Source organism: Varanus komodoensis, unplaced genomic scaffold (genome assembly GCF_004798865.1).
Source record: "Varanus komodoensis strain SLA01 unplaced genomic scaffold, ASM479886v1 scaffold12, whole genome shotgun sequence".
NCBI classification, from domain to species: Eukaryota; Metazoa; Chordata; class Lepidosauria; order Squamata; family Varanidae; genus Varanus; species Varanus komodoensis.
In genome coordinates, this window is record NW_025335349.1 from 8601972 (window position 1) to 8628077 (window position 26106).

A 26106-nucleotide genomic window follows, 5' to 3' on the forward strand; every position below is an offset into this window, starting at 1 on the left:
AAAACTGTGCACAATATTCCAAGTCAGGTCACACCCCTGAAGTGTCTCAAGGCATTACAACACTGGCAGTTTTATTTACGATTCCTCTCCCCAACATAGAATTTGCTTCTTCTGCAGCAGCTGTGTGCTGCATCAAATTTTTCATGGAGCTATCCGCCTCCAATGTCCTTTTCCTGGTCATTCACCGGCACCTCAGCCCCCACCAGCATTTGTATTAAATTATGGCATTTTCTCTCTCACACACACATACCACTTTGGCCATTCTGCCTAACTGCTGAGGGGATTTCTTCACCACGCTAATCAGAGGAAGATGTGACCGTCAATGTACAGGCAAATTGCCAGATATGAAATGGCACACAGTACAGACACTTGCCTGCGTGCATGCACGCATACACGCACATACAGGATGCTGATAATTAAATGCAACATGAGGAAACTGAACTTGCTTGCATCCATCATAGCCATTTCAATCCTGTTTATTCAGCTAGTTAACAGAGAGTACAAATTAAATCTGTGGTTTAAGATGTTGTTGTTATTTTTTGCCTCTGTATAACTTCTTTTGAGATATTGAAAGGTAGCCCCCAGACTATTCTGATAACAGTATTTTCTTCTCCATAATTCAACATTGCTGGGGTGCAGTGGGTTAAACCGCTGAGCCGCTGGGCTGGTTGATCAAAAGATTGACAGTTTGAAACCGCAGATGTGGTGAGCTCCTGTGCTTTGTGCCAGCTCCTGCCAACCTTGCAGTTCGAAAGCATGCAGATGCAAGTAGATAAACAGGTACCACTTCGGTGGGCAGGTAACAGCATTCCGTGCACTGCGGTGCTTAGTCATGCCAGCCACATGATCACGGAGACTGTCTGCAGACAAACGCTGGCTCCCTCGGCTAGGAAACGGAGATGAGCACTGCCCCCTAGAGTCAGGCATGACTGGACTTAACATCAAGGGGAAACCTTTACCTTTACCTTAATTCAACATTATAACAAAGTATGGAGGAGCTGCAATTCTGTCCAAATGTTGGCGATGAACTAGGTACTGTAAATCCCCCTAATGCAAACGGAATCCATTGCTTTGGGTTCTTCTCCTTGATAACATAAAGTTCAACCTACCCAAAGAAAAGACTTCAACTCCCATGCTACGTAGTTCTCTTGCAGGAATTTCTACTTCATCTTGAGACTTTCCATCCGTAATGATGATTGCCACTTTAGGAAAGCCTTTTCTTGCTCCAGCAGACTCAATGAACGTATTCTTAATCAGATAATCTATAGCTTCTCCTAAGAGTGACAAAATGGAGTGTTAATTTCTTATTCATGAATACTTCAGGTTCAGTCTGAATTCAAATTGTAAGATAAAGTGGGATGATGTTAACAACAAAGCAAAATTATAGGCACTTGATAATTAGGCATGCTTTCTACATTATCAGACAGTGCAAGTCATACCTGTCATTGTATTGCCTCCTTTGTATGGGATCCTTTTTATGGCCTCAATAAGATCTTTCTTTCTGAAATACTGATTTAAGTTGAATTCAGTCCTTGTATCAGAACTGTACTGGACTATTCCAACTCTTGTCTTTTCTTCTCCAATATCAAAAGCTGATACAAGTGTAACAATGAAGTCCAATATATATCTAAAGTTATTTCTGCCCACACTCCAGGAGCCATCCACGAGAAAAACTAGATCTGTAACAGCACTAACGGAACATCCTGGAATATAATGTTTACAGAATTAGAGCGATTTAACACAGCAATGAATTACCACACACACACACACACTTTATATATCTAAGATTGCCTCTAGAGCAGCTTTCTGAAAAAGGGCTGATGATGCAGCAAAGATTCATGCCTATTTATGGCACTGGTATCTCATTCTTCTTCAGTCATGGATCACATGTGGTTCGCCAGTGGTCTTCTCTCCAAGCCCTGAGTAGGCTCTTCAGCAAAGTGGCTGCCTCATGAGCCTTCAGACCACATCCTGGGACCATTCTCTTGTTTATGAAAGGGGAAAGGAGGTCCCCACTGCTTCCTACAGCCCTTCCCCTCCTGTTCCAAAGGGTGCTCAAACCATCCCGGGTAGAATTTCCAGGGAACAGAGGGAACAACAAGGGAACTGGTGAAAATTGTCCCCAGGCAGGGGCCAGGGTTCCTCCTGTGCACAGACCTCCTCCCTGCAAAGCATTCTTTATTGACCAAAAAGCACAAAACACCCAGAATGATTGTCTGAACATGCAAAGAGCAATTTGTTGGAACCAATCTCATATTCGCCTCCAAAAACTCTCCTTATCAGCAAGCCCATGCCCATCCCTTCAGAAGGGGCATTCTGAAAGTGAGCACGCTTCCACTCCATGTGCCAATCCTCTAACTGGGCCACCCTCCTCTGCTGACACCACACCATGGGGTGAAGAGAGTTGCCCCTGCTGCCTGAGTCTGAGAAACTTTCTCGTTCCAAGTTTTGTCCTGTCAGCTGTACATCTTGGTTACTCCCAGAGACTGCCTGCCCACCTGGGGTCTCCAGCCTTGAGAGAAGTACCTCAGCTTCTCTCATCTCAGTGCTTTGGCGTGGCCCACATTCCCAGGCATTCCCCCATCCCTTCTCCTTCAGATTCTGATTCTGATTCCTGTAAAGCCCAGCCAGCAGTCACCCAAAGCAGCCCTCTTTCTCACACTGGCGGAACACTACTCACAGCACCTCTGGAATCGACTAAAGATTTATGCGTGTGTGTATCTCTTGCTGCATGGGCAAAATATGCCTAAACAAATTTATTTTTGATATATTATATTGGAATCAGGCTCTTGTTATTTTGCGGATACCATAATGAGCCCTCCAAACAAAAACTTAACCAGCTGCCAAGCCTTCTGAAAAAAGACAGACCAAATGAAAGGGTGGGACAAGCATTTTTAAGCGCCCTTGAAGATGAGAAACAAAAGTTTGCAATGCAAGAACAACAACAGCAGCTTGCCTTCTTCTGTACTAGAGCTAACAATCAATCCGAGGAGCAATGCACATAAGGTATTACTTACTTTGCAACTGAACTTCTTCAATCTTCTTTTCTTCCGTTGTTATTAAACCTCCTGTCTGAACTGTAACAGTGGAAAATGGATTAATAGAAAACCACGAACTGTCAGGGGGCAAAACCTCTTTCAAGCTAAGGGCTGAGGTTTTTTTGGATAAGCTCTCAGGGGTTCCACCTCATGGAAAAGGGGTGGGGCCAAAATATCAGACCCACCAGCATATTTTTACTTAAAGCTATTACTATCAGTAACTAAGCTTTAGGAAGGCATTTCAACCTTTGAGATTGGGAGAGGGGGGTTGATAAATACTGAGAAACCACTTAATCACGAAACATGATTAAGGGAAAGGGAGTGAGGCAAAGGAAAAGGCCTTCTGGGGACAACAGGAAGGCCAGGTCTGGGCCTGATTCCACATGGCTATGTTGTACCTGCTTCAAAACAGATTTACAATCACCTTGTAGTTGGAAGTGAGCTTGCAAACAGGGCCAAGATAAATCTGGACTTTTCCACCACCTCGCCCCAAGCATCATTCTACCATATCATTCACGCATGTGAAAAGAAAGCCCTTCAAAGCCATAGGAAGGGTGAATCTATACAGCACAATGCTGCCCCTCCATCCCAACTTAAATCTAGATTATTTATGTGAACTTACTTGTCAGTTGTCCAGAGACAGATATACTCTCTTCTCTGTCATCATATGAACTTATTGTAACAACATATTCAGTATCAGGAATGAGGTCTGTTAATAAAGTTTGGGTAGCTGTATGTGCTAGAGTAAATTCTCTAGTAGGGCCATCTGCAATTCAACATAATGAGAACACTGTCATAGAGCAGAATTTCTAAATCTCATAGTAGGAGTTTATCATTCAAAACGGCAACCATGAAAAAACGTAGAAACATCAGGGCCAATTTGTCAGGATGAGCACTTACTCAAGAACAACTCAACATGTCAGCATTCATACATCATGCAATAATTCACAAACAGGGCATTTGAAAGTCGCATCTCAAAAGAGAATTGGCTCACATGCAGTGCATGTGTTTTGTGTGTCCCCAGCAAATCATGGGCTAATTAACCCCAGATCTGCTGTGGTGACATGCAAAGAGGATCAAAGGCTTCCATCAGGCATTATGGGACTGCACTGTAACTTACCAGATGCAATTAAGCTAACTTAAAGATATTTTATTATCTATTCTAATGCTATGTTTGAGCATACTCCCCATTTGTTAGTGGAAAAAGTAGTGGAATTGAAGAAAACTGCACTGTTTTGATCACACACACAAACACACCATCTTACCAGCTGCAGGTGTCAGTGTTATCCTGTAACCTTCTATTGCATCAGATGGTCTCGTCCATGACATTTGAACAGTGTGTTCATCTATAATTTTAAAATTCAAGTCTGATGGTGGATTGACTGCAAAAGATTTATACCAAGCAACAGTGTGTTTAAACGAGGAACAAATTAATTTCATATTAATTTTAAAAATATGTTAAGCAAAGCTTGCTAAATTATGTCTTTGCATAAATTTGTTTCCAACACATATAAAGATATGTTGTTGGCAAAGGAAGGATACAAGCTGATGGAATATGACAAAACACATCAAAGAGAATACATATTACAGAGGACAGCACAGAGCATTTGTTTCTTGAATTGCCAAGTCATTCAAGAATGGCCAGCAAAATCAAGCACAATAGAAAACACATTTGGATACATGTACAATGAGTTCACAGATAATAACCACATATGCAAACATTTCACATAACAATTAAAAGAATGTTTTAACATGCTGGGTGCAATTTGTAAACGCATGCCAAATCACAACCTGCTTACAACACCATGAGATCACTCCACAATAACACAACACCCCTTTCAATAAGACATCAAAGAATTGATCGATCTTTTTTAGGATGGTCTCTGCACATTTGTATTTCAATGAATCCTTTATTTAAATAAAGGCTTGGCAGAGAAAAAGAGAAATTTATATTTTGAAAATGCAGTAAAAGTTTGAATGGCTCAGTGCTCAATTTATATTATACATATTATGTACATATTCATGTTCTTGGAGTTTAACCCCAAAGTGACTTATCTTGTATAGGCTGATACATGAAATTGGAAATGAAAGGGGTTAACAAATTATAAAATATTTTTTCTGGCATATGAAGTACTGTACAGAACTTTTGTTAATAAACAAAAACAAAACAAAAAACAAGCCTTCTGGGTGTTTACACCATTTTGCTATACTGTTCCTGAGGGGTAAACTTTCATTTATTATTATCATGTTCCTTTTGCAGCAGGTGTACCCATACTAAGAAATGGCATTTTAACACAAAATGCCAGTATGGTGTTTACACAACAATGGTTAATTATGGAAAGACAAAATCAAGGTATATTTATAGACATTTATTTACAGAATGCATAGGGGGAGAAACAAAGAAGAGGGCATCAGTGATCTGAACAAATGATTGCAAATACATTTGTGGGACGAGTGAGAAAATGAACTGACAGAAAGAAATAGTTTACATAGGCCATCTTGGAGCATCATGCATGGATATATATATATAAATAAATGAAAAGTAAGTTTTATTTAAATGTATCTTTTGTTTAGCTTCCCACAATGGACAAAAGCCTCCATGTACAAGGATCATCGCACAAAGACGTTTCATAAAAATATTTTATAATGATATTCTCACGTTAAACTGTTCATGCTGAGTCATGCAGTATTTTACTGATTCACTGTCAGTGCATGGTAGGCGTACTATAAATAACCATTTCAACAGGTTTAACAAAGACAAATGAAATTCAGCCATACTTTCCTTAATACTTCAGATTTTTTGGCAAGCATTGTCGATGAGCCATATCTTGGGGTTTTCTTGGAAGATGTCCATCTTTCCTTAATTTAGTCTTTTTTAAGGAAAAATACCACTTATTTAAGAGTGGACCTCAGGAAAATCAAAAGCAGAATGTTAACTGCTTCCAGGGTGCTTATCCACTCACACTGATACAGTTCTATCAACTTCAAAGGTTCATTCCTTAAAAACGTATTAAAAAGTTTGATACAACTGTTAAGTGGGAAACTTGATTACTTGTATACATATTGTAGGTCTTTTAATGTATGGTCATTTCCAATGAAAATAGGATAATATGGCTTTATGCTCTTGCTACAATAGATATAGTAGTACTAGAATAAATGTTATTTTCTTTCCTATTGTCCATACACAGGCAGTGAGATTAGAATATTAATCTGCATGCACAATTGACTCTTCATTCTACTTAAAGCAATCATACTTCTGCAATCAAAACATAAGCAAATATGCAGAATCAAATTCATGCAGTAGGTGTTAATAACAGAACACATTGACATTTTACAGAATACCATTATAAAATATTGCTTCCATAGCAATGGCTCAGGACAAATTTAATGCAAAGGCAGAGACAACTGACCTGAGCATGCTCTTTTAAAAAAATCAGTACATGGGAAAAAATATCACCACCAACCTTGAAAGTAAATTGACCTGAAGCAGCAGAGGCCTTAGGCTGTAACTGCTGAAGGACAGCAGCAGCCCACCTTGATGAGATCCAAATGACCGGATTCCAGATAGACTGAAAAAACTAACTGTGGGGAAAAGTCTTTAACATTTTAAAGGACTGTAGTGCTTTATGAAAACTAAGATCCAGCATGTAGCTTTTCTTTTCTTTACTATAGCATGAACATCACTTTTAACTCCCAACTCAGTTAATGTGTAACAAATCAATGTGCAATTCCTATTTTTTTTCCAAGGAAGCCCATAGTAAATTTATTTGTTGAGTGATTTGATCCATCAGCACAAATGACAGCCTGATCCTACGTGGAAGCAAATCCCAGTTCAATAGGAGTGACTCTCAAGTAACAGATCCATAGGATTATGCTCTATTTCTATAGTAGATCTAAGAAAAAGTTGCTCTGGCAGTGAGAACATCAAGGAGTGCATTGAGCTTCAGATGCGGCTCTGGAGCATCTTCCTTGTCTAGAGTCACAGGACCTCAATGCCTGTGCCCCAAACTTTGCCAGTTCCATATGGCCTAGACCTTAAATTATTCATTGCCATCATCTATTCCCACGGAGACAGCACAACCATCCAGGGAAGCCACCCTGGGACACAGCATTACCGAAACCTTCTACAGCCCACTATTGGGCCAGTGCTATTTGGAACAAAGATGAGGTCTCTCTGGCTTCAGACCTACCAGTAAGTCAAGTATCTACCAGTTTCTTACAAAATGGCAGGCTCGGTGCCTAGGCCAGGAACCAAGAACCGTGCAATTTGTTCTCTGCACCCAAGAAGATTTTAGGACTTGTGTTTCTTACGTAGTGTGCCCTATACATTATAACATGCCATTTTTTAAACCAAAGCATGGTTCTTTGGTGGTCTGCCGTATAGAGAAAAGGGTTTTTAAAATCTCATACCCAAACCCTTGGTAGTGTGTAACATAGTTCTTTGGATCCCACATTTCCTTTGTAACCACAGTAACAAAGATGACTACAAAGGAGAAATTCCAGAATAGTGAAAGAAAATGAATGCTATACCTAATAAAAAATATTCTAAGGGGCTTTTTTTTTTTTTTTTGCTTGATGCCATGAGATTTCCTGCCTTCTCCCATGTGCCTATGTGAGGCATAATAACCAAAATCTTGCCATGACTTTGAGGGAGAGAGACATTTTTCATCTATTTTATATGGAAAAGTTGATTTTTACTATGCATTTCAAACCCACATCATTGGCACCATATACATGCATTTTACACTGAAGTATCCATACCAAATGACAAAATAGGTTGTAAAGTAGCCATAGGTAGGTTTCTCAGTCTTCTAACAGATAAAGCCCATACTGTCCAGCATATTGTGATACAAGCCAGGAACATGTACATGAACAATATTATCCTGAATTGTACTATTTCCTCATATGCTTCCCTCACCAAAATTAAGATAAGCAACAATCATTGATATATCAACATCTGTTTGCATTAAAATGTACTACAATAGCTGAGATTAAGAATATTGGTCTGGCTATAAATGCAAAGAAATTAAATACAGGAAAACAGCATGTTTACAGATTGCACAATTTGGAAAATAAGGAACAAGTTTCTATTCAGATAGGGAAACAATACTTAAAAGGAGCCTGCATTCAATTTCTCATGCCACAAAAACTGTTCAGTGGAATATGCCTATTAGGGTGTGTTTGTGTTTAATTGTATCCTTTTTAAAATAAAATATTAAAGAGATAATTTACCATACATTTAATGATGCATGGTATTACTTAAATGAGAAATGAAAAAAAAATGGACCCAACTTCTTTTTCAGGATACATGGGCTGATCGAAACAGCTCAATTACAAATGAGTAATTGAAGTTTTTTTTTTTTTTTTCCCAGTAGAGCTAATTGTAGCTCCAGTGGATAGAATCTGATCAGGAAAAAATGTGAACAAAAGAGCATAAAACTTCCTTGTCTTAATGTAATTCTTCTCTCTGAACATCTGGGGTGTTCTGCTTCAAATTTCAGCTGCAAATTCACAAATGGTGGGTGCAACTGCAAAGAAGTCACACATAGTGACATCTTGGTACATGGAATAAGCTAAATAACCTGCAATCCAAGCCTTCGTGCCCCACAAAACTGAAGTCTCAGGGACAGATTTACCTGCTGAGTATGTCCCCCCCCCCCCCCTATTTTCAGCGAATCACTTCTCTGGGTGAGGAAGGAAAGTTTTTCCACTGCAGTAGGAATGGAAGCAGGAACACTATCCAGCCAAAGGCACAAATTGCATCCTTGACATCATTCAGTTAGGAATTTACATATCCTGATTAGGAGATGGAAGTAGTTCAAGTAGGCTGCTGTCCCACTCAACAATAACAGCAGCAAGAAATAATTGCCTAATTCTCAACAGGTTTTGACATTATTTGCTGACTCAAAATAATTGATTTCTTAAAAAAAAAAAAAACTCTCCCAAATAATGTTTAAAACTCCTGGCTGCTAATTCAGTGATGGAAATCGTTCTTGTTGCTTTAAGAAAGGGTTGCCTCATTATTCTTTTCTTTACAAACATGGTTGTCTAACTGTGGAGAGTAGTTCACAGGTCAAATGGATCTTTTACTCCCAAATCTGCCAAAACTCTTGGGCTAAATGCTCCCTCACAAGCCGGCCTGGTCGTCAACAGATTCAAGAGGAATGACAGCCCTTTCCTTGCCCTATTATTCCAGAGTGATCTGGGGAAAGGGGAGCTCAGAATGAGCTTCCTGTCCTTACTACTTATGATTTCCCCTGATCTGCACTTATGGAAGGGGCAAGAGACATTCTATTTATTCATCTTGTAAATGCTAGCTGTAAATCCCCTGATCCACAGAGCTTCATGCACACCAGATGACGCAGAGCTCCATAGGATTATCTTTGTGTTCTTTATCTGCAGAAACAGTGCTTGGTGCTGCGTAAGATGGATGGGGAAGGCAGGAGAAAGACTTTAGAGGAGAGGCTGCATTAAGCCATGTGAAAAACACTACTTGGTATGAAAAAATTAGCTAGGAAGTGATCTGAAAGCCATGTGATCTTTCAGATCCTGCCTCCAAGGACAAAGAAAGAGGACTGCCACTAGAGCGGGAGAGCTGGCCTTGCACCCTCTTTACAGATGCTGCAGAGCTTTGGTGACAGCATTTTTCAGATGTTCAGAAGGGGGAAAAGAAGCAAGCCACAGAGGATTCACAGAACTCTTCTCTGGCACCCCAAGCCAGATGCTGATCTATGTCAGTTCTGGAGTGGGCTCAAATCTAGATGTTCATACATGTTTAAATACTGGCCCTGGGCAAGAGGGATAAACAAAATTGTGGCTTCTTCCTCTCTTTGCCCAGGAGGGCTTGCACCCACAATGCTTTGGATTAGTCAGAGGCTCAGTGCTGGAGTTCTCCATAGGAACAGGCGGGTTAACTCTGTAATCCAGAGGGATGGCTCCTAACCTAACATGCTGTGTGGCTGTTCTGTCTTTTCCACTTGAGCAGTTTTTTGTGTGGAAGAAAAAGAATGGAAGAAACAGTGAGAAAGCACAGGAGGGTTGCAAAGTGAAGTCTTTCTCTAAAGCACTACCACTCCCTTAAAACTCCTCCAAGAATGGGGCAGAGTGACCACACAGTAAAAGCCCAGGGAAGCCAGGGGACAGCACCCTCCCCTCCCCCACCCTGGGCCAAACACTCAGCTTTCTAAGGTATTAGCAGGATTCGAAGTGTTTGGTTTTGCTGCAGCCTATAATGAAAACAGGAGCCCACAAAAGACTGGAAAACACATCACGCAAAAATGCAGTCCAAAAGCAAACCAGCTACTCTGGACCAGCCTCACTGGCTTCTATGGTCAGTGACTGGGGAATTGTGGCCTTGAGTTATAACCAACCATAACCACAGGTCAGATATTTGAGGTCATGTGTGGATAGGAATTTTGGTTTCAGTTTGCACATATTCAGTTAACTTGTAACTTACCCTCTGGCACAGAATTCCAAAAACGCTCACCAGTAGCTTATACATGAGAAATAAGTAAAAAGCAAAGGTAGTTATATTGGCCCATAAACCATCCCTCCACAAAAACTGCATTAGACAATACTTTTTAAGAGCAATCGAAATGTGACAAGTTGTATGCCAGCTTTCAGTTTCACCAGGACTCTTCATCAGGCCGGGTGGCACAGAAAGCGTATTTTATTTCTTCTGTCTGCCCAGCCAGGGACCTGGTTAAGACTAAAACACATTTGGAGTAAGAGCTGGAGCTTCCATTTTCAAAACTGGGGATCATCCATTCCTTCTGCAGCAGACACAGGCCTTGTTCTTGCTACAAAAGGCTTATTTTGTTTGTGCAGGGTGAAGGGGGAAAGGTGGGTTTGTTTTTTCTCTTTTCCACAGTCTGTGCTTTTCGTACCATCCACCCTGATTAAGAGTTCTGGGAAACCTGAAAGTTTGCACACTATTTTGTGACATTTCACTTGGTTCTAATAAAGGCATTGCCCAACTGCAGATTTCCATTAAATCACTAAATCAAGGTTACCCTCACGCAGACATGATTCATATTCTTCATATGGCAAATGCTGCTGGTGAGCTGCACTCGTTAGTTTTACATCCTTGTAAGTCACAGCAGCATCACAAAAATAGGATCAGGGTGTTTCACCTTCGCTTCCTCCTAGGAACCAGGACAACGCCATGAAGCCAACAGGCTCATTAGGGAAGCGGACCAAGCAGAGGCAGCCCTCCCACAACGCCGAACAAGGAGCCTGCATCTGGTGATGGAGAGGGACACTGCTCCCCGTCCCCCGCCAGGAGGGCCTGCCGCGGCTGCCCAGCTTCGGCCTGCAGAGGCTCTGGGGAGCCATGCCACTGCGACATCTACTGTGGCGAACGCGCGGCCCATGGGCTCCCTTGCTGCACCCCTGCTCCACCTTCCTCTTGCCTCCATCATGCTGGCTCTGTGACGAGCTACGTGGCCAGAAGAAGCTGCTACGGAGCTCCCACATTATCCAGGAAAGTTTTTGCAAGACCCCCATCCTTGATTCTTCAAGCCAGGCCACGGGGCTGACAGAGCAGTGGCAAAGGGAAGGGGAAAGTGAGGTATGATGTAGCAAGAGAAGTGGACAGAGGCAGTGCGGAACAGTGGGAAGGGCACAGTGCAAAAACAGCACGTGCCCCCTCCCACCTAAGGCAGCCAGAGAGCTTGTATTGGGGCGGAGCACAGCATGGCTGCCGCGGAGCATGGAACACAGAGCAAACAAAAGGTCCGAAATCTGTTCCAAGATATGAATCCATGAGAGGGCATGCCTGGGCCTCACTGTAAGTGCTTCTGGACAAAGCTCCGAGCATCACCATTCAAAAGGTATAATGGGCATATTCTGTTTTACCCTCCTTAATGGTATGTATGTATGTATGTATGTATGTATTTATTTGCAGGAGTAGTAAGATGGAGGACAGAAGTAGGAAAACACAGGAAGATGAGATTTTCTGGACCTGTAAAATTCCAAGAATGAGGCAAGACAATTGTCTAATAAAGGCCTTTTCTGAAAGCCTCCTGAAAGAGCTGATTGTTCCTTTCTGCATTCCACTAAAACAGCAAATGGGTATTAGTGGCTTAGTTGCGTCAGGCTTCTGGTTCAACCTGCCCACAGACACACCAGGTCCTGCAGGCATCTCACACCATTCACACAGAGGGATGAACTGCAGATAGAAAAGCTCAAGATAATGCCCCTCAAGATAAAAGCTCAAGATAATAACTGTTGAGAAAGAAGAGTGCTTACTGGGTATATTAACTTTCTACCATACTGAGGTAATAATTGGAAATTAATGATTCCTGTTGGTTGAGCAGCAGGAGCAAGAAGTTCACACATGGCAAGAGTGAGAGGCATCCCTTCCATGCACCTTCCCCGATTACTTGTTATGCTGTCAGATGGAAATATGCAAGAACTCACAGGTGCTTCAACTGCTGCTTGTGAGATCTGCGAAGGGTTCCTAGAGTTTACTGGTGAAAAGAAACGGTACATCTACTGCAACTGTTTCTTTCTTAACAGATTTTCTGCAGCAAGAAGAAAGAAGTGATAGAGAAACACAGGCTGGGTATTTATGTATTAGAAGTGCTTGTATGCTGCCAAAAATAGTCAAGTTTCTAAGCAGTTTATATATATATTTTAAAGATGATGCTTTGTGGACTCCATACATACAAAACTGTGCATGCGGCAGCAGACGCACAATAAATGCTTCATGTGGAATTGCAACCAAGTTTCAGGGAAGATCTTGAATGCGATGAGAGGACGAAAGGAAGGCAGGCTACTTTCCTCTGCTCCGGTGCTCCTTCCTCACCCTGAGATGGGTGTGTTGGACCTGCGTTTTGTTTGACTGCGTATTTCCCCCATAGCAGCGAAGTGCAGGAGAGGATGTTTTCCACATTTACACTGTGGACTGCTTTCCTCTGCTCTTGCCACAGGAGAAGTGGAGTGGGAAAGGATGTGTGAGCAGGGGGTCAGTGTATGCCTCAAGGGTTCAAAGGGTTAGTGGTAAAATGGATTGAGGGAAGCCGAAGGAAGGGAGAGAAGAGGAGAGCAAGGAAAGCTCTGGCTGTCCCCAGAGAGACTGGCACTCGCTTCCGCAACAGGAGCCTGCTCACCAAGAACAGATCTTCTCCACCACCTCCACCCCATTCCAAACAAAACACACAGGCAGCCAAACTTTGTTGGAGAGCTTTATTTTATAAATAGTTTAGGGAAAAGGCGGGGGGACGGGACACATGGGGATCTGTCTATTATGTGCTCTCAGTACAAAGCAAAGCAATGACTCGTCAGGAGGGCGTATGTGAGCGCTCCAGGGTTTCTCTTGCCTGTGAAGTAGAAGTTTCAAGTTTGCACAGGCATCTTCCTTCTCCCTGAGCACTCGGCCTCCAGGAGGGAGGGGGGAGGGGGAGAGGGAACCACAACAGAGGGCACGGGAGGGCCGAGGGGGACACTCCCACTTGCAGGGGACAGTCCGGTGTGGACAGCACACCAGAGAGGCAACAGAGGAGAGAAGGGAGAGAGGAGCTCCCCAGCGGGAGGGACTCCTGGACACAAACAAACCACTGAAAGGAAGGGAAGGCACAGAGAGAGCGAGAGAGAGAGAGAGAGAAAGAGAGGGAGGGAGGAGCAGTTACACTCAGAGAGAAATGGTGGCCTGGTTTAATTCTGCACCATCACTTTCAAGGAGTAAAGGAAGGAATGACTTACCTTCAGCCTCTATTGAGCACAGGAGAAGACCTACGCACAGGGCAGCGACTGCCGCTTCCGAGAGCCTAATCTTCATGGCTGCCGTTTTGGATCACAACCACATGAATGACTCTAGGGGAAGAAAAAGAGGAGAAAGGAAATCAGCGTTGTGGAGGCACACACACGTGCACACAGGCACACACACCAACAAATACAAGGGCTGGGAAGGAAGGCTGGGTGGAGGGTGACAGGGGATGCTCCACTTTGCTCAGCAGCCTTGCGCATCTTCTCTCCCTGGCTGGGGCAAGCAAGAGCCACTGGGCGGCAAAGCACCCCTGCCCCACACACACACACACAGAGGGAATGGAAGGGAGACTCGCCTCTGCCAAGAGCTACTCTCCCAACCATCTGCTCTTTTGCAGTTGCTCTTGCTCCACAGTTCCCTCCCATCATACACCAACATAGCTACTGCTAAACCCAAAACAAAAGTCAACATCAAATGTGCATTTCCAAACATGCTGGGGATTGCTCAGGACTTTCTACTTGCTTCTGTTAATGTGCACAGTCACAATTCACATCATGCTTCTTCTCAAGCAGTGCCCCCAAACACCAGTGTTCCCACTGGTGAGGGGAAAAAAAATCTGCCTCTTTGCCTGCCTCAACTTCTGGTCCACCTTGCCTTACACAGTTCGTGTCACATTCTGTCTTGGAGAAACCTTGTCTCTTCACATCACATGCCTATGGACCCGTCTGTTCCTGACACTGCAAAGCCACTGCATCTGTGGCACCTCTACAGCGCATGGCCAGTTTCTCTTTTGATTATCAAAATATCAATAGCAGAGGAGCCTGGCAACTGCTGCTGCTCCTGTGTTTATGTCTCCTTTGTTGGATTTGCAGGTCTGGAGTTGTTTTTTCCCTTTCCCCCTCCCCTCCCCTCCCCTCCCCATCACAACAGCTTTGCCAACTAGAAGGGCTGAAAGAGGATTCATTGTTAGGAAGACAAAAACGAAGCAGCAAAATGTTGCAACTGTTAAAACACAATGCCAGTGAAAAGGGAGTGACCAAACGTTTGTTAAAGGGAGGACAAACTGAAATGTTAAAATTCAGTCCTAGTTGTGTACAACTGGATTTTGTTTGGTTTGAAAGTTGGTGAAAAGCTAAAGAAAATCAATTCATTTCATGGTTGACACAACAGTCCCAGCAAAGCTAAATGTATTTGGTTAATCCACTTTCATTCACAGCCATCCAGTTTTAAAAATCTGATGCAAGTGCATTTAAAGCAATGCATCCACCTTTCACGCAGGTATACCAATCATAAGCAAAAGGAAGAACCGAGGAATGCCAATGGAAGAACCGAGGAATGCCGTCCTTTCTCTCCTTCCTAGCCTAGACGCCCCTGAGGAAGCACAGAAGCTGGCCAGTGATTGCTAATTGAAACAGTCCTTTGCTCCTTGCACTTATTTTTTGCTGAATCCATGCCAGTGTTTCTTCCAGCTGGGGATTTTATTTGGCTCCTTATTTCACAACTTTTGAAGCACTTAGTTTGGAATGCTCATAATAGTTTGGAAACTAATAATGAATAACAAGAGAAAAATCTACTCTCCCTCCAAGTATGTGGCTTCTCAGTCTCCCCTCCCCCCCCCCCCGCACCTTCCTGCTGCCCCTTAAGGTCTGAAACAAATTATACACAAGAGGATGTAACATACAATTGAAACCCAACCCTGACATAGCTGGATCATTTTGTCCACGCACATCAGAGAGCATGGGGGAGGGGGCAGGCAACCCTAAAATGCATGGGGGAGGGGGGGGAGACGGTGTTCGGGAACAGGAGAGCTCCTCTGTCCAGAAATGCGCATACTTGGCTAAAAATCTTTAAACCACCTAGTCTGCAGCAGCAATCCCACTGACATTCCTTCAACCCTTCTGAAAGGTCACATTAATACTGCTTCTTGCTAAGGCAGCGCTCCTGTGCAAGAAAAAAAGAAAAAGAAAGAAGAGAGCTCTACAAGTGTGTGGAATTTAGTTCAGGGCACGGAAAGCGCATCCTTAGAAATCGCAGGCTTTGTTTTTCATGAAAGCCCACTTCTTGATTTTATGGCTGCATAGTTAGATGGGAACGTGTGGGTCCCATGAGGTGCTCAGGTCTCCAGAACAGAGGAAAGAAAGCCTTACTAGGACATCCAGTAGCCAATGCAAAGGTCTTTGCTTTCCCCTTGTCTCCCAAGGGCTTAATCATTTCCAATAAGAAATTCCCAGAGGGGAAGCCGTATTAGTCCGTTGCAGGGAAAACAACAAAAGGCTAACCAATTTATCTCGGCATAAGCTGTTGTGTGGGGACTGTGCACCTAAGACAACCCAGGAGAATGTATTATACTTGCATAACATATCCAGGTTGCAGAATTCAACATTATGCACTAAGATGTTATTCTGCATTAACATCTTTTCTTCCTTTTTAGCTACAAAGTATGCACAGCTTTTATCATTGTCTTCTCCGCCATTACCAATCTAAGCCAGCTGGGACAGTATCTACCACAGGTTTACTACTTTATGTGTGTTTTTAACAAGCAATGGTAGTACTAAAGGGTGCATTTTGGCACCAAGAAGGTCTTAGTAGTTCTTATCTGTATCAACTCTCGGGGTGGTTTTGAAAATCTGCTTGCTCAAGATCCTTTGACCATAACCCAGCACAGATGTGGGCATCCTGACTCCCCAGTGCTGAATGCTGCAATGAACATGCCTCTGTTCCCAAAGAAGCCCCATTCATATCAGTGAACTTTATTTCTGAATAAACAGAAACAGGCAGGGCCCTTGGTGTGCCTGTCTTTGCACAGAGCTACCGGACCTTTCCTCAAAGTTCTTTAACAATGACGGGCAGCCCTAGCTACCTGTAGTAGCTCTGTGGAGAACGGATTGAGCTTCACTGATTTAGACTGCCCTTCACTTCACTCTCAAGGGATACAAAAGAGCAGATAGGTGGGGGTGGGAGATGGAATGGAAATGTAAAGTCTAGACTACAAAGGTCTAGACCAGACATTCCCAAGTTGGTACCCTCCAGATGCTGTAACTTCAACTTCCATTGACCCCTGCGAGCATGACCAAACATCTGGAGGGTACCAGGTTAGAGAAGTCTGATTTAGACTGTCAGGCTTTTACTTTGCTGCCATGGGGGGGGGGGGGGGGGGGGGGGGAGAGGCAGTTTCCAGCCTCATAAAAGAAGTTATGAGATTTGATCTCATTTTTCCTCTAACCTCAGCTTAACTTTTACTGCAACTGATAAGGGGGAGGAGGGAAAAAGAGAGAGAAGCATAGATAATTAAGAAATAGGTTTGATTAACATGATCAACCACAGAAAGCAAAACAGTTGGCATGAATCATTAAACAATTAACAACTCAGGGGAAGGGACAGCTCTGAAGCATTGAAAGAGATTTTTAAGAAATCATCGACATACTCAATCATCCCAGGAAATGGACTAGTTTCGACAACACTTTTCTGTTCCCTATTGCAGGAGTTGGCACACAACTGAAGCAAATTCACACATCTGTCATTTTTTAAAACTGTCACATAATGAACAGATGCTTCTGCTTTCCCCTGAGAATCACACACGCACACACATCGAGTGCTAATTACAATCGAAGTCTCTTGCTTTGCTATCAAACTAACTGGCCAACTCAGCAATCATTTCTGATTCCTGCCTGCCTGCCTCACCCACGGATATGTACACACTCAGCAACTTCAAGTGTGTCTCATAGCAGTGTGGGGAGGAACAGTGGGAACATGTCCACCGATCAGCCAGTCCACTTCAAAGTCTTTGAGGTTGCATCCTATCCTTATTTCCCTGGGAGCATTTAGTGTAGAATTCATCGGGGCTTACTTCTAAGTCGACATGTAGTAGGCATTGTTTAAGGAAGACACTGAAAAAAGCCAAGTTGCGTCTGGGGTGCTTTGCCTGAGCTTAGAGCGCCATCTTTTGGCAGCAGCCGCAAGAGCACCAAAACACCCACCAAGCTGGGCAAACCGCGAGCCATAAAGAATACTTCGTTCTTGTCTCCTCCCTGCTACTTCCAGACTGGAATTTCCACTAGCACGACCCTCCTTTAAGAAATTATCTGTCTGATGGCATGATAACAACTTTATTGGCTTTTCTGCTTTCATCTGCATGATTAATGAGTGGTCTTTCTTTACGCGGCTGCTCCGATGTTGCGCTGGCGCCCAAGACCAAAGCCGACCTCAATCCAACGCGGGTCAGATAAATCATTGTGCAGCCCGTGAAATAAAATAAATAAAATAAAATAAAATGCCCCCTAGCACGTGAAACATAAAATAAAATGTCCCTCGGCATGAGTGCAAAGCCTGTCCAATGGCTCTGAAATGACCAGACGCGCGCATTTCTCCCCCAACGACTGGAAATAGGTTGAAACGTACATATAAGGCGCTGCTGCACAGTCAGAAAAGGGACTGGGGGCGGGAAGGGGGGTTGAGGCAGGGAAATGGCTTCCCGTGCCAAGCCAGCGCGGATGCCGTTGTGCACCCTGATCGTGAACGTTCCCTGCGCTAGCTAAGTGGAATTAGCACCCACCCCAGTAGCTGAGAGGCGCAAAACTAGGCGGCGAGGTGATGGGTATTAAAAGTATTAAAAGAATTAAGCCACATTCGAAGGATGCCTCCCCCGTGATAAATTACACCCGCTCTTCCTTTTCAGAGCTCCCGTCTAGGATTAAGTGCAGTCGCGAAAGGAGATTTGGCAGCAAGGACGAATAGAAGCCATCTCTATGCAGATACTTCTCAGCCAAACCTATTGCACTGCAAAGCCCAGTAAGAGCCGATAAGAAGCCGTCGGGTGGTGCCGCTGCCTTGAACTTCCCCGCTGACACCCCACGAATGATTGCTGCGTACAGCTTTCGGGGCGTGGGGGGCAAGCAAGCAGGCAAGCAGGCAAGCAAAAGAAATCCCCGCGACCATCTCGCATTCTTAAATCCGACTCCACCAGGGAGGTCCGTATTTGCTATGCGTCTAGTAACAGCCAAGCTTCCAGGTTGCTTTCTGCACCGAGAATGCGAACCACGGGGAGCCCACGCACGCAGACGCGCACTTAGACACGCGCGCGCGCTCCCGGCTCGGCGGCTGCCCTGGTCTCGCTCGCGCGCGCGCTCCGCGCGCCTGGTCGGGCTGCACAGCAGCCTCTGCCTGGAGGACGAGCGCGGGGATTCCCTCTCGGCCGCGCGCACAAACCTTGGGTGGCAGCGGCGCGGTAGCGGGGATGGACGATGAGTCGGCGCCCGCAGCTGCGGGGCTAAGGCGGGAGGCAGCGGCGGAGAGAGCTCCCGGGCACCTTGGGGAAGGGCGCGGCCAGTAGCGGCGGCGGCGGCGGCGAGAGGAGCCGCCTAGGTTGAGCGCTGGGCTGGCTGAGGCTGCTGCTGCCGCTGCGAGGGGTCGCTCCGTGGGGAAGCCTTGCCTTCTCCAAGTGGGAAGCGCCTCTCCCCAAACTTGCTACTTAATAGAGGGCTGTTCCCAGCTCCCAACTTGTCTCTCGTAAGCGGTTACGAAACGGCGGCGGGAAAGGTGGATGGCTGCCACGGGATGATCTATGCGCTCCTCTCTGCTCTCCAGCAAGGCGAGGGGAAGAGGGATCTCGCCTTCTGGAAAGTTGCGCATACCTCTCCGCATTCCTGAGGCATGAGGAGTCCCGCCGCGCGAGCCGGCCCGCCGTGGAGGGCGAACTGGCCTGCGCGGGGGAGGGAGCGCAGAGAGGGCGGCGAGGGGGCAGTGGCCGCCCAGCCAAGAACACACGTAGCTCGCTGGCTCCTCTGCTCCGGAGCCAAGCAGCAGCCGGCGCGGCTGTCCCTTGGCTGCGGCGACTGCCAGATAGAAGCCGTGAACTCCAGGCCGGCGATCCAGCGGCCTTTCGCTGGTGGCCACTGGGCATGTGCTGCAAACGCAAAGCCAACCTGGGCGAGGGCCGCTTGGTTTCCGAGTCTGCCAAATCTTTATTTTTTGACAGGTGTGTGTATGTGTGCGGGGGGGGGGCAGAATTAACTCTCTACTTTGGGTAAATTGAAGTGACACTGAAGACTAGACTGTGCGAGGAGACTGTTTTAGGGAAAGTGCAGAGAAAAGAAAAAACCCTCGCATTTAAAGAAGGGGGAAGATAGCGCATACACGCCGCGACGGCAAACTTGCCAAAGCAAAATTCGATGATAATCCTTTTTTTTTTTTTTTAAGATGTCCTTGGAGGAGTCTCCCTCCATTTTTTCAGGTTGCATTCCCTGAGGATGAGAACCCCATTATAACACATGAAAAACAGTGAACATTTGATAACAATCAATACCCTCTTGGGGGAAAGTAAACAGTTTGAGTGGGAAGTCCCCACTGCCTGGAGACGAAAGGCTAGTAATGCGCAAAGTTCCCTTTCCTCCGGTTTCCACCCACTCCCCTTTGACACTTTTACCCCCTTTTACCCGCTCCACTGCTGGCACTCACCCACCCCGGTCTTCCCTGCTCTCATGCCCCGGGATCTGAGCTCAGGTGTAGGGCCATTCCGATGCCGCCATCTCCAAGTCTAGCAAAGATCCGGGACTAAATTCCTGGACAGAAGCTGTCAGTCAAGTGTCGACAGTGCGCCGTTAAGACAGAAGCATGGCCGGCCTCAGCATAAAGCCACTTCCTAGCTCTAGCGAAGGAACAGGAATCAGCTGTGCAACATGCTTCTCTGGCTGGAGGCCCTGGGGTTAAGAGCTTCCCCACTTCCACCATGCACACTTTCCAACAAGGTGAAGCACTTGATCTTCCGCCAGTGTGCAATTCCGCTGGGAAGGGAGTTGGCCTGCGGCTGAAATCTGTGGTTAGCAAAGTTGCGGGGCGCTGGAGAAGTCGCCTCCAGAGCGGCCCCCTGCCCGCCTATGGCTGCTCGTGGGGCGCGTCACGTGCCTCCTCCCCGCTCCTCGTCCGCACGCGTGTCGAGCCCTCCTGGCCGCGTTTAAGCGGGAAAGGCGGCGAGGCGCCTGAGAAGAACTACCGGAAGTTCTTTGACTGCCGCTCTGTGCGGCCTTGTTGGAAAGGGAGAACCTGGAGGCGGGAGAACCCCCCCCGTGGACAGCTGCTGCTCCGTTACTACCAGCCCTCTTGTCAGCCCCGTTTTTGCTTTTCCCAGCAGCTTGCAACCATAAGGCAATTTTTCATCCACGGCCAAATGCCAAAAAGAGCAAAAGCTCCCGTCCAAATACAAAGGCAAAAGCAGAAAACACCCAGACACGACGACATTCCTAGCAGGGCTGCCTGCCCACTTGCTTATTCTCCTTCAAAGCAGTAGCAACTGCTAGACCGAAGAGTCGTATTGCAAGATAATTCCCTTGGAAAAAGACAACAAAGCGAGATGCTGCAGTTGCGTGCAGACGAGGAACGTGCAGAATACAGTTGCCGGCCGCGAACCGAGGATGCAGGGAGCGTTCAAAGGTCCACGTCATGTCTAAAGAGGAATGTGTATTCTCGGGTGCTGCATGCAGAAACTCTTCCCAGCCACGTGTGAGAACATAGGAGCCATGCTGGATCAGCCCACCGGCCCACCTCGTCCACGATTCTGCTCTCGCCTGCCACCTCCCCAAGGGAAACGCACGAGTAACTCATGAGTAGGGCAGCAACCTCAATACCCCAGCAACTAGCGTACTCATCAGGCTCAGTAGCCATTGATAGTTACTTATCCCATGAAGTTGTGTAATCCCCTTCTAAAGCCATCCAAATTCGTGGCCCTCTCTACATCTTGTATAAGTGAACCTCATGTTTTAATTAAATACCAAATTTCACTGTTCTGGACATCCCACGGATCATTTCAAGGACGACCTCAGCGTCTAGGGTTATGAGAGGAGGAGAAAAATGTGGGAGAAAGATGTTCCCCTCCCTCAGATTGTTGGCTGTCAGCCAGTGCTACCCAGGGATGTGTTTCCTAAGATTTTGGCTGACCTAGTATACTTCTTGCTATCAATGGAGTATCATCGAATTTAATTAGTGCAGTTGGCAGGATGTGCATGCACACAGAGAAACATATTCCTCAGGGATCTCTATGATTTCCCGGTAGTCTGCCCATCTAGCCAGTGAGAGCAGTGATCCCCTAATCCTACCATGAACACAGCCTCCTAAGTAGGATTCATTTGTCTACTAATAGACCTGTTTGCTGGAAAGGTTAAGGTAGCCAGAGCTGGTTTTCATGGTAAGAGCATGAAGATTGTGTTCGATACAGGAAAGAGGTACTGCTGTGCTGCTTCAGCCCATAAAGAGCATCATAAATCAATGATACGTTAAAAATATCTGCAGAATATTCCGTTGAGAGCAGAGATAAAGCTGCACACCTGTGTAGACACATCTCAATTTTCACCAGGATTACAGCATGAGACAGCTCTCACTGAAGTTCTAGATCTGTCTCTGGGCTGTGCTCAAACTGGCAGAAGTAGATTTGACTGATTTCTGCATGCAAGGAGCATGTCTGAGGGAACAAACTAGTGTGTCAACAAGAACCTTTCTGCATGCTCTCTAAATTTTTGAGTGCAGGGATTACCAGTCTACCTACTGTAAACAAACATTCTGCAGTCTGAAGCACCACAGTCAAGACATGGCCCTGGTCCTCTTCCCTCACGGGAGTTAGTCTACACCGGGGTACGTCCGGGCAGGATTTTGGCAGAAGTCCAGGGCTCCGTCCAACAGAATGAGCAGGAGAGCCTTTCGAGGAGGCAAGCACAGGCTGGTGCTGTAACGGCTCTACCTGCTGCCGGCCTTATAGCAGCGCGCTCGCACACACGCACGGAGACACACGGGGCACTGTCAAACCGACAACCACGTAGCCATCCTGCAACTGCAAAAGGGAAAGTGGAGACGAATCCAGTCACAAAGGCCTGGCAAGGAATAGGTAAAGAGGCAAAGGTGTTGCGCAACTGCCCCTCGAGGGCCCAAACGCTTTTGGCGCAGGGTGGAAGTTTGCGCGCGGGCAAGCACGCAACAAGACAGGCGCGCGCATCTCGGCCTGATCGCTTCCCACGGAACCTGCCTCCCTTCTCTGCGGGAGCGGTGCTGCTGCCAGCCTGCAGAGGCATTCCCTTCCGCCCTGCGCGGGGCTCCAACGACGCGCAGCAAACGCCCTCCTGCCCAGCAAGGGCTCTGCAAACGGGGCAGGTCCAGTCTTAGCAAGCGCTCCGGCGAGAGCTCCCCTGCGGGCGCGCGCCTTACCTGCTGGGCCAGGTGGAGCTGCGGGGCGCACGCCGCGCGGGACGCCTCGGCTTAGCAGCTCCGCGGCACTTTTTAATGGTGTGGCGTGTTTTGAACCGTCTTCTCGCCCAACACCCAGGCAGGTGTGCCGCTTACCGAAATGCTCGCCTGAGGCTACGTACAATTCCAACAGCGTACAGGAAATTAGACACTGTGTCAAAGGGCACCCAAACCACGGGGGCATTTATAGCAAATTTGCGTCCGTCTGTACGCACGTGAGAGAGAAGGGAGAGAGAGCGGAGAGACGGGGCGCGGCGCGACTCGCGGGGTGGTGGGGCAGGGGAAAAGGGTAAGGCGCTGTGCGCAAAGAGAGCATGAAGAGCTGCGCCGGGAGAGCGTCGAAGCGCAAAGAAAGAGACCCGCGGCAGGCCAGCCCCGCTTCTCCGCGGGCTCCCCGGTCCTCCACTCTCCCGCTTGCCGTCCGCGTTCACCACGTACGCGCTGCCCGCCGGCGTATATCCCTCGCTCTGCGCGCGTTTCTTCTCCTCACCGCCGCCGCACCTGGAGCTTACGGTCCCCAGCGCCCGGGCATATTCCGCGCAATCGCGCTTGGCTGAGCGAGGCAGAGGCAAAGCGCCCGCAGAAGATCAGGAGGTGCCTGCTTCCCAGCACCGTTACATCTAAAGAGCTCTCAGGAATGGGGTTTCGTGTTAGAGTTCACGTCGGTTACGAGGCGTCCTTTTAACCCTCTCCTGCACGGCCTCTTCGCAAATACAGCGGGGGCTTCATTTATTGTCCAACAGCGCGACCTAGTGCTCATTCATGCTATTATCACTAAATCGTTCGGCATTTTGCAGCAGGGATCAATTTGCCATCTCCATCTAGTGTTTCTTTTGCAATAACAAGTTGCTGATACATCTCCATCCTTTCCTCTTTTTTCTTTTCCCTTTCATTTATTACATTAAGGCAACTAACCTAGCCTTCCTCTCCTTTTTATCGTCACAGGAATCCTGTGGCTCAGTCAACAGCTTGCTCAGAGTCACTCAGTTAAGCCCCATGACTTGAGTTGGGTCTAAAATCAAGATCTCCCAGATTTCAGTCCAACATTCTAATCATAATACAACACTAGTTCCCACTTAGGTGTGGGTGTCTTTTTGGGATGCGGGAGGAAAACAAAAGTAGGCAACATTGCAACAAGAACATTGAAATACATTAGTAACAATGGAATATGATGTGATTGCACAGGAGATGTTACCAAAAGCATGCCACGTGTGGGTCTTCGAATTCATCAGACCAGACAATGAATTCCCTATTTGGCCAAATCAACCAAGCAGGAAGTAGCCTTATACCAAGGCAGAATCCATCTAGCAGTGGCTCCCACAATGGACTTTCCCAGCCCTACCTGGGATTGGACTGCAACCTTTTGCATCTGCTCTCAATTAAATGGGCTTCTATATCATGTATACATGCTGTCATTGCAACTCCCTTTACTTCAAAAGAGAGACAGTCTATTTAGCCATGTTGATAATACTGCTATAATTATTGTAAAGAGAGAGTGTGTGTGTAAACAGAATTTAATCCTAGTAAACATTTAAAACTGTGTTAATAAAACTTAAAGCACAACTAACTTGCTTCATTGCTTTCAGTGTAACTCCCAGTGCAATGCAACTTATTTTGGAGTGAATATTATGGGATTGTGGTGTTAGTCTGCATTTTAAACTGCTGTGTCCTCCTTTTTGCAATATTGTTCAATAACCTTGAAATATCCTTCAGATACGTCTGAAAGTTCTTCCCCCGCCCAGTCATAAACACATTAAAATCTCTTTCTTTCTGACATCTGAAATTATTTTCCTGTGTGGGATGCAGTTGGAAGAAGGAAACAGGAAGCCTGCATGCCAAGGAAATAGAGGGAGATAATGGTATCATCAACAAAACCAGAAAGGGAAAGAAGCGCTTTATGGAAAGGCATCTGGCTTTCTCAGGCTCAGTTTGAAGAGGCAGAAGGTTAGAGGCAAATGGTGGAGATACAGCTATAGACAGGGCATTGGACCAAAGTCAGCACTGGAAAAGCGAGTTCATCTAGGTAAAGCAAAGGGACTGAAGGAGATCATGAAAGAAATAGAAGTTTGGATGAAGGGAGCCCACAGGACGCCTAGTGGTCATGGAAAAGATTCATTTGACAGGCAACTAAAAGAGGCGATGGAAAAGGACTAGATGAAGAAAGAGCCAGCAAATCAATATTGCTGGATTAGCTCTCATTCCTTACCATGTAGCTGAATGCTAGTTAGTCATATGTAAAAGAGAAAAGAAAGAAGGTAACTTTTGAATGGCAGGCTTATTAATCTGACGACACTTCTATTCAAAATACTTTCTTAACGAATAAAAATACTTTCTGTTGAGGGCCACATTCTGCTGTCTTGCGAAACAAAGTTTCTGGTTCCATATATGCTTGGTGTATTTTAGAAAAGAACAACAAAGCATTGTCTAGAGGATACGTGCTATAAGATTTCCAGACACCTTGGGGAAATGAGTCAACTGCTTAAGGGAACATACCACAAATTCAACTGTCTGGTACTGCTAATATGTACTTTCCAGAACCCACATTTCCTCTATAAGGAAAGACTAAAATACTCAAGGTAGTAAATCCCAAACCAGATTTTTCAATTTCTTGCTTTATCAGTCTAAATAGTAATCACAAGTGCTATTGAATTAGAATTTATTTTCCTACTAACAAACAATCCCATACAATACGTGTTACAACATAATAAGAGGAAATACAAGTCTCTTAGCTCTATTGGTTCAAAACATTCAACCCCAATTGATAAAGGTCCTAGTGAATGTTCACTATGCATTTAATTCCAACCATCACACTACATATATTCTTAATTATTTGATTGAGGGCACCAACTTAAGAAATTGTCATAAGTTGTTTTGGTATGCATCTTTCCTAATGATTCATGGCTCTGAGCTCCACAAGATCCACCACTTATCTCTTGTGCCACAATGTTCTAAACAGTCTGGAAATCTATTTGCAAGGCAATTTGATTTGATTCATCATCCTGAATCTCTGGGACCTGGTTTGTTTGCTTGCTATATTGATATTCCACCTTTCCTCTAAGAAGCCCAACCCTCCTTTCCATTTTATGGCAAATGTGGGGGACCTAGGTCAACTCGCTCCATAGTCTTCTAATTGAC

The 26106-nt window shown here is 45.6% G+C and overlaps 1 protein-coding gene across 6 annotated transcripts in view; it reads right to left on the reverse strand.

The window, feature by feature from the left end:
- The window catches only part of COL12A1 (collagen type XII alpha 1 chain), a 137550-nt gene extending 118310 nt beyond the window's left edge, over window positions 1-19240 (reverse strand). For 4 of the 6 annotated variants that reach the window (XM_044421608.1, XM_044421610.1, XM_044421609.1 and 1 more), the window contains exons 1-7: window positions 18952-19240; window positions 13743-13853; window positions 4304-4420; window positions 3661-3804; window positions 3018-3077; window positions 1440-1703; window positions 1110-1274 (exon numbers count right to left, since the gene is read on the reverse strand). In XM_044421608.1, the coding sequence (XP_044277543.1) occupies window positions 1110-1274; window positions 1440-1703; window positions 3018-3077; window positions 3661-3804; window positions 4304-4420; window positions 13743-13818 (826 nt within the window). In that variant the 5' untranslated portion in view covers window positions 13819-13853; window positions 18952-19240. The remainder of the gene's footprint in view (window positions 1-1109; window positions 1275-1439; window positions 1704-3017; window positions 3078-3660; window positions 3805-4303; window positions 4421-13742; window positions 13854-18951) is intronic. The other 2 variants (XM_044421613.1, XM_044421614.1) reach the window with 2 other exon arrangements.
- Between the last annotated feature and the right edge of the window lie 6866 nt (window positions 19241-26106).